Source organism: Dipodomys ordii, unplaced genomic scaffold (assembly GCF_000151885.1).
Source record: "Dipodomys ordii isolate 6190 unplaced genomic scaffold, Dord_2.0 Scaffold27, whole genome shotgun sequence".
In the NCBI taxonomy this organism is placed as follows: domain Eukaryota; kingdom Metazoa; phylum Chordata; class Mammalia; order Rodentia; family Heteromyidae; genus Dipodomys; species Dipodomys ordii.
The window spans coordinates 18,452,146-18,460,662 of record NW_012267243.1 but is presented as its reverse complement, the minus strand read 5'-3'; the positions used below and the strand labels follow the sequence as shown (position 1 = coordinate 18,460,662).

General features: G+C 48.8%; 1 protein-coding gene across 1 annotated transcript in view; it reads right to left on the bottom strand.

Annotated features, from left to right (window-relative positions):
• The window catches only part of LOC105985182 (chromosome unknown open reading frame, human C1orf105), a 19,533-nt gene that overhangs the window by 1,573 nt on the left and 9,443 nt on the right, over positions 1–8,517 (bottom strand). Inside the window, exons 4-5 of the mRNA XM_013015599.1 lie at positions 6,366–6,433; positions 3,245–3,309 (exon numbers count right to left, since the gene is read on the bottom strand). Of these exons, the coding sequence (XP_012871053.1) occupies positions 3,245–3,309; positions 6,366–6,433 (133 nt within the window). The remainder of the gene's footprint in view (positions 1–3,244; positions 3,310–6,365; positions 6,434–8,517) is intronic.

Sequence of the window (8,517 nt, the reverse complement as noted above, 5' to 3'; positions counted from 1 at the left end):
CCCACCAAGGCCAGCACAGACCTTCCCAGAAATTCAACCCCACCAAGGGCCAGCACAGACCTTCCCAGAAACTCAAACCCACCAAGGGCCAGCACAGACCTTCCCAGAAACTCAAACCCACCAAGGGCCAGCACAGACCTTCCCAGAAACTCAACCCCACCAAGGGCCAGCACAGACCCTTCCAGAAACTCAAACCCACCAAGGGCCAGCACAGACCCTTCCAGAAACTCAAACCCACCAAGGGCCAGCATAGACCCTTCCAGAAATTCAACCCCACCAAGGGCCAGCACAGACCCTTCCAGAAACTCAACCCCACCAAGGGCCAGCACAGACCCTTCCAGAAACTCAACCCCACCAAGGGCTTCCAGAAACTCAACCCCACCCAGGGCCCGCACAGACCTTCCCAGAAACTCAACCCCACCAAGGGCCAGCACAGACCCTTCCAGAAACTCAACCCCACCAAGGGCCAGCACAGACCCTTCCAGAAACTCAACCCCACCAAGGGCCCGCACAGACCCTTCCAGAAACTCAACCCCACCCAGGGCCCGCACAGACCTTCCCAGAAACTCAACCCCACCCAGGGCCCGCACAGACCTTCCCAGAAACTCAAACCCACCAAGGGCCAGCACAGACCCTTCCAGAAACTCAAACCCACCAAGAGCCAGCACAGACGTCTTCTAGAAACTCAAACCCACCAAGGGCCAGCACAGACCTTTCCAGAAACTCAAACCCACCAAGGGCCAGCACAGACCTTTCCAGAAACTCAAACCCACCAAGGACCAGCACAGACGTCTTCCATTTTATAAAAAAGGTTCAAAATTCTTATAAGGATTCTTTCAAACTGTCTTATCAACAATCCACCTTAGCAACCATGAATGTTTAAGCCTCAGAGACCCCCCAAAAAGTCCCTAGAAATAAACCCCTGTGGTGAGAGGCTCTGCAAATTAACCTAAAAATGGAGAGAGCACACATGGGGCTGCCATGCTGGCCACAAGCGGAGAGAGGATTCCATTCTCATTCAGGAACACACGCGCAGGTCTGTCCTCTGAATCAAAGGCAAACTATGTAAACCATGGCCGGGAGAGGAAGTATTTGTATCTCATTAAACAAAAAAACCCTTTATGTTGTGAATTATTTCTTTTAGAGCTCTTTAAAATCCAAACTGCCCTGACCTCTCCTTTAAATCTGATTTAATGTATGAACGTTTGATTCAGCTGAACTTCTTCTGCAGGCCTCCTTGCTGGGAGGGAGTAAATCAATGTGGGAATAGCACCTTCCCACCGCCATCCCCGAGAGACCAAGGGGGAGGGCCCTGACTCCCATCCGAGCCACAGTTCAAACATCTAGGATCCAGTTCCATTTCGTCACTAAAACGAAAAGGAAACTTGATGCAGGGTATGGAACAAAGGGACGGAGACAGCGTCCAGATGGTAATCCTAACTTGGGACCAGCATGACAGGTGCATGCACCACGCAGTAGCTGACATCAGCACCAACGTTTATGGAGGTGTGAGCATGCACACAGCAGGGCCTCCGGCCAAGGCCGAGCAAAGTGAACTGGAAGCATCTCCACCACATACAGGGGTGGGTTATTTCCAGTGATTTTGCTGTTAGGAATTACGGTCATTGATAAGGTTTGGCTGAATTCAGGAACCTTCTGGAAATGATCGTGAGTCTGACGATCACTGGGGTGAGCCAGCCACTTAGTATTTGTAACAAAGCCATAGGCACCCCAGCACGGTTGGGCGGTGTGCTGGCAGTAAGCAACAAGTACTGGCGTGCCAACATGCTTAAGTGGCAGACAGCAGCGGCCTGGGGCCGGCCCAGCAGTTTTCTGGGTCAGTCAAAGGTAGGTGGTGTTGCAGGTCTCCCTCAAAGTAGGACAAGATGCCGTTCTGGCTTTATGAGTAGAAACATGGATGAGAAAACCACCACAGCAAGGAGGATCCGCTCACTAGACCTTCCAGGCAAAGCCGAGCTTGGGAAGGTCCCGGCTGGAAGCAACGGTAGACCCACCCCTCAGCGCTGGCCTGCCTCTGCAGCCTCCTCTCCCCACGGGACTCGGTGGCCGGGTCTGTGCAAGAACAGCATGCCCGCCCTAGCTCAGGTCTGCTCCTTACACTGCTGCCTGGAGTGCTGTCCACTCCCCGGGCTAGTAAACTAGCGGAAAGCATCTTATTGCATTGTCCTTTAGAGTCAGGAAATAAATGTGCGTTATCTAGTGTCCTTCTGGCCTTGAGAGACTGAGGTCGTGGCCAGGGAACAGTGAGAGCGTGCATGGAGAGGGGCACTCTTAGTTCTGTATTCCAGGTAATAAGAACGAATCCACTGTTTTGGATACGGAAGAGGAGGTGCGCAGGGGCTGGCGGCCCTGCACTCCACCAGCCCAGGTGTCTCCACCACACCGCGCTGTTCCTTGAGTCCGTGAGTGTCTGGTCCTCCAGTCTGCCTTCAAGGTAAGCTTCAAATTCCCTTTCTACATGGCATTCTCTGTTTGATGCTAGCTCTGCATCTCCTACCATTTTCCAAGACAGAACTTACGCTTTTTTATTTGTATCAAATGATCTTGATGATCTAGATATTTAAAAAAAACAAATTGCCTCTATCTAATGAAAGAAAAACTTCAGGTGGATTCAGTGAGCTTAGAGCAAATGAGGAGCTAGGAACGGCACTTTCCTAAACACGAGTTATACCACCCCGAAGAATCGCCAGCTTCGACCTCACCAGCCCACAGCCAGATTCTTTGAGGGATGGAAATGAATCCAATGCGAGGGTCTGGGACAGAGGTGCGTCCTTGTCCATACTAGACTGCCAGTAAGTGAGGCGAGAATGGTATTGAGAAGCTTCTGGAAGAAGACGTATTTTAGGGAATACAGAGAGTAAAAGGACGAAGGCCTTCGGGAGGAAGGCTTTCTAGGAGCCTGGGAGAGGGTTCTCTTCCTCTCGGACCCTCGGGCTGCCTGTGGAAGGCTTCTCATGCAGCCGGCACTCCAATCACCACGGAAGGGCTTCAGCAACTATACATTGGTTCGAATTGTGTGGTGTGGGGGAAACGCAAGCTAGATAAGGTAACTGGGGCCCAGCATGGGAACAGACTGGGTTGGGGTGAGAGGGGGGCCGCGGCTCACTCCACACACACCAAAGTTGCACTGGAAATGCATTCGAAAGAACCTAGGGACGAAGCTTCCAGCTCAGGGCCGCGGCCGGCGTAGCTCAAAGCGCAAGGACGCTGAAGGAAGACACACCTGTGGAGATGTCGTTTTGGGAAGACTCAGACTCCGGGGTTTTGGATTGATGAGGATTCATCGCTCTGATTGGAAGAAGCAAGAACACACATTTGTCGAATGCTAGCATCTGGCGAAAAGGTCTGTCTATGCATTTTAAGTACACAGTATCTGCTAACCTGTGATCAGGCCACTTTGCAGTTGGTTAGGATGACTGGTTCAATCAGTGATACTTTTATGGGTTTTGATAAACGTGTGTGTGTGTGTGTGTGTGTGTGATCGCATGTGCGCGTGCCACTGCAAGAGCTTGCATTCAGGACCTAGGTGCTATTCCTGAGAGTTTTTGTTCAAGGCTCGGCTATACCACTTGAGCCACAGCTCCACTTCCAGCTTTTTGGTAGTTAACTCATGGCCTTATCTACCTGGGCTGGCTGCAAACCACGTTCCCCCCCGATTGCAACCTCAGGTCACTGGTGCCTGCAAACCTTCCATTTTTAAACTATTCTACTGGCAAGACTCGTATGACATGAAAATAAGGAAGATTAGAGAAAGTTCCTTCAATTAGTAGAGGAAAAAAGTGATAGAATTCTTCCAAATAGTCATCTACCCTTAAAAAACAAAAGGGAACTGGTGTGGCAGCTCATGTGTGTAATCCTAGCTCCTGGGGAGGATTATGAGACTCCTTCTCAACAATTACCAGCTGGTCGCACAGGGCTGGCATCCCAGCTACAAAGCCAGTGTGCACAGAAGGACGGAAACCCTGTTTGAAAAATGAACTAAAGCCCGGCCGGGGGGATGGACTGGTAGAGCACACACTTAGCAAGTGCAAGCCCTTAACTGCAAACTCCTGCACTAAAGAAAACTTGAGAAGAAGTTTTAGTTAGGAAATTCCTGACCACATTCTATTTCTCCTGATGCAAAACTGCAGGAGTGCTCACTCAAAATCCGTATGACCCCTAGCCATTTCTGGATTGGTCTAAATTGTTTGCTTTTCTTAAGGCTGACAAATGGGGGAAATGTAATAGGCTACCAAGGGATTGAAGCTAATTGTTCCTTTCACAAAGATCTCTATGGCTACCAAAATATGGCCCAACCTCTCCATTATCCGTGTTTGGCAAGGAGGCAGGTGGTACTTAGGGACTATGTGGTTTAAGGTCTGTCTGTTCTACAGATATGCATCTGTGCCTTTTCTCTCTCCCTTTTTTCTTCATGTGTAATAAGACTTATAAACTTGTGTGTGCAAGATCTGAGGATCATGGTTCAAAGCCAGCCCAAGGAGGAAAACCTGTGAGATGTTTATCTCCAATTAAGCATCGAAACTCTGGGAGTAGAACAGTGGCTCAAGTGGCAAAGTACTAGCCTTGAGCAAAATAAGCTCATGGATGCCACCCAGGCCCTGAGTTCGAGCCCTATGATTGGCACAAAAAATAAATACAAATCTATGAAGCACAAATATTATAAGCCACAGATAGGACCAGGCCTTTACCTGAGAGTCATTCCAGCTAAATGTCAAACAGAGACGGTTCATTTTCCTTTGTTACACTGAAAAAAAATCCCCCAAATAGAAAACCAATGTAATAATATTTCTGGTTGGTTGATACCAATTTTAGGTGGTTTTTTGGGGGGTGGGGGATGGGTTGCTGTTGTTTGAACTCAGGGCCTCATGCTTGCTTAGTTGGCACTATCCTAACTGAACCATGCCTTCAGCCTGAATTTTTGCTGGTTAGTTTTGGAAATGGAGTCTCCTAGACTTTTCTGCCGCTCCACCTTTCCTGGCCCTCTACACCCTGCTCTCTTGAGTAGCTAGGATTGCAGGTGTAAGCCATTGGCACCCTGTTTGATTATAGTTTTAAAAGGAATGAGGTGCTATTTGTTTTTAAATAAAACCAATAAATGATTTGGGGGTTGGAATTGTACTTAAAGTATCTAACTTGCAATATAAGTAAAACACAGCAATGCACTTCAAACGTCTTAACAGAAAAGTGAACTTCTGTGAACTGTGACTACTCAGATTCCAGACATCTACTACAAGCAGGGAAAGGGATCCCATGTGCGGAGTTCTGGTTTTTTCTCTGGTGATTTCTCTTTTTTTCCTTTTCCTTTTCCTTCCTCCCTCCTTCTCTCCTTTATTCCCACTCCCTCGGTCCCTCCTCCCTCCCCCCTCCCTCCTAGCCCTGGCTCTTCCCTTCCTTTTCTCCAGGCTAGGAATCAAGCTTCTGGCACGCTAGGTAAACCCTCCGCCACTAGACGCATCCTCAGCTGCAGTTTTCAAGATAACACAAAATGGAGTTCTCCTCTTTCTGACAGTTACATGGGGGGGGGGGTTCCTCACCTTTGGAGAACCAGTGAATGAGAATTATGAAAGGATTTCATTTGCAGTGACAACAGAATTGGTCAGAATTTTTGCTACAAAAAGAGCTTGTCCTAGAGTCAGGGAACACTGTGTGTGAGGGCTTATATTTGTGAATTACACATTTCACCTACACAGAGAGGTATATTTAGTTCTGCTTAAGGAATGACCAACTAGCCAGCAGCCAGCTTCCCTCCCTCCCTCCCTTCCTTCCTTCCTCCCTTCCTTCCTTCCTTCCTCCCTCTCTGTTCTCTCCCTCCTCCCCTCCCTCCCTTCCTCTCCTCTCTCCCCCCCTTCCCTCCCTCCCTCCATTCTCTTCCTTCCTTCCTTCCTTTTCCCCCCTCCCTCCTTTCCTTGCTAGGTGCCTGCGGGGGTGCGTGCTAGTCCTTCTGCTCACCCCGCCCCCTGCCCCCTTGGTTTTTAACGTGGTTTTGCAATGGCAATTCCTGATCATTTTGCCTAGGCTGACCTTGAACCATAATCCTCCTACCTCCACCTCCCGAGAAGCTGGGATTCTTATAACTGTTCACCTTAGCTCCCTGGCTGTTCAAAGAAATCTTATTCTTTATTCTCTCCGTGAGAACCAAGTGGGAAGTAATCTCACACATTCCACAGTTGTTTCAGTAATCATTCAGACAGAAAAAAAAAAAGAAACAATTTTTGTCAGAGAAAATAAAGCCAGCCAAAAATTCCATTCCTGAAACCTACTACTTCTGCTGCTTCTCAATTCGGGACTCCATGCCTGTAACTAAGTACAGCTAGAATTAAAGTCGATTTAAATCGTTGGCTCACCTATGACACATAAGTTTCTCAAAAGACAGTTTCAGATCATCTGGGATTTCCAGAATTGTTGGTTGTACCTGCAGAAGAAAGATTCTGATTTAAATAATGCAATTCATTGAGCTCCTGCTGTATTTGGCTTTGGTCATGCACACGTGGTGGGAGGCGGTGTACCTGTGTGTGTACACGTGTGTATGTACATGTGTGTGTGTCTACACGCAAGCGCGTGCACCTGTCCATGCCAGTACTGGGGTTTGAACTCAGCGTCTTGAGCTCTTGCGGGGCTTTTCCCACGCTGCTGGTGCTCTAACTGTTGAGCCGCACCTCCACCTCCAACTCTCGCAGTTTCACTGGAGGTGAGTCTCTCAGACTTGTCTGCTTCCGTTGTCTCTGGGCCTCTTAGCTCTCAGCCTCCCAAGTAATGAGGATTCCACACTCGTTTGCCAGCGGCCACAGACAGACATCTTTATACAGCACAAAAGGGTGAGTCTTAAGACCTTGTGCGTTTCTTTGCTGATCAGAGATTAAAGTTAGATACCTCAAAATTAGACAGCCTTCCCAATCTGTTTGTTTAGGTCACACTCTGATTCTAGTAGTAGTAGTAGTAGTATTGTAAAGATGATGTACAGAGAGGTTACAGTTACATAAGTAAGGAAATGAGTACATTTCTTCTCAAACATCCTTTCTCCCTCCTGCTCTCCCCCTCCCCGCCTCTCCCCCAGGTTGTAAAGTTCCTTTCCAGCGCAGTGTCTGGTGGGTATGGCCACCGCATTGGTTCACCCTTTGTCCTTTGATTCCCTTCCCATCCCCCAATCAGAGAGCCATACATGCCATACGAAGGGTTCCAGAATGAAAAGCAGAGCGCCAGGGACCCCCTGGGAACCCCGAGTCTGGTCGTATTTTCTTGTTAGTGCCTCACTTCCCTGACGATCTTTTCAGCCTCTCTCTTCTCCCCTTCCTCCTCCCCGCTCCTGTTTCTCTCCCCTCTCTCTTTTTTCTTCCCTGACCCCAAACTGCTTGAGATATTTTTAATCGATCAAATTAGTGAACAAATGAGTCCATTTGGAGGTACCATCCGCAAGCTATTTTATTTTCTTGAACACTTGCTGGGCAGGAGCTCTTCTGCTTGAGCCACGCCTGCATGTTTTGCTCAGCTTTTCGAGATAAGGTCTCACATTTGCCCAGGCCAACCTAGACCTTGACCCTTTCTGCATCTGTGCTTCTCACGTAGCTGGGTGGCAGGCATGTTCCACCACACCGGCTTTTTCTGTTGAGTTGGGTCTCAAACACTTCGGTTTTTGACCAGGATGGCCTGACCTTCAATTTCCCTGACCTACTAGTACTCAATATAACTGTTTTTGGAGAAACTCTTCAGTAAACAAACAAAACCCCATTTTATGCCACCATTTCTTGTCCACCATGGTAGCTCTGCCGGTGAAGTGATGGTCACCCCGTGGTGGACGCAGGGTCCCTTTGGCTGCCAACCCTGAGTGGTGAAAACCAGGGGCCTGAAATTTACAATCCCATAAACTGCAAATGGCCGCTGGAGGTCCTCAGAGCAAAAAGCCCAGCCTCCTGTCTATGGTAGCAGATGCGCGCAGATGTGGACGGATTTCCTAAGGGGTCGGCTGGGGGAGGGTGGAGGGGAGGCAGCAGAGACTTTGGGGACGTGGACTTTGCAGGACAGATGTGGGACTCTGCCTTCTCCTAGCAGTGTGCTGCAGCCTGTAAGTCCAGCTGGTGTTTTATGCGTAGAGGGGGAGATGAAGATCAGAACAAAGCAGCCAGACATAGCATTTCTAGTCTTAGAAAGCATGGTGGCGAATTGCTATTCATCTCACCCTACGGATCTTAATTTCAAGATCATGGTCTCCTACTTCGGTATATAGTATGTACAGGCCATGGTGGGGAATATTTTTCCATGTCTTTAAGCAATGAACAATTTTAGACAGCATGATGTTACTTATGTATGCGGGAATAGTGTGTGCACTTTTTGTATAAAAACTGTAGAGACTGAATCAAGATGACTCACAATTCCATCTCATTATCACCGCTTTGTGTTTACAGCCTTGGCGTGTGCGGGGCATGTTGGCGTGTGCGGGGCATGTTGGCGTGTGCGGGGCATGTTGGCGTGTGCGGGGCATGTTGGCGTGTGCGGGGCATG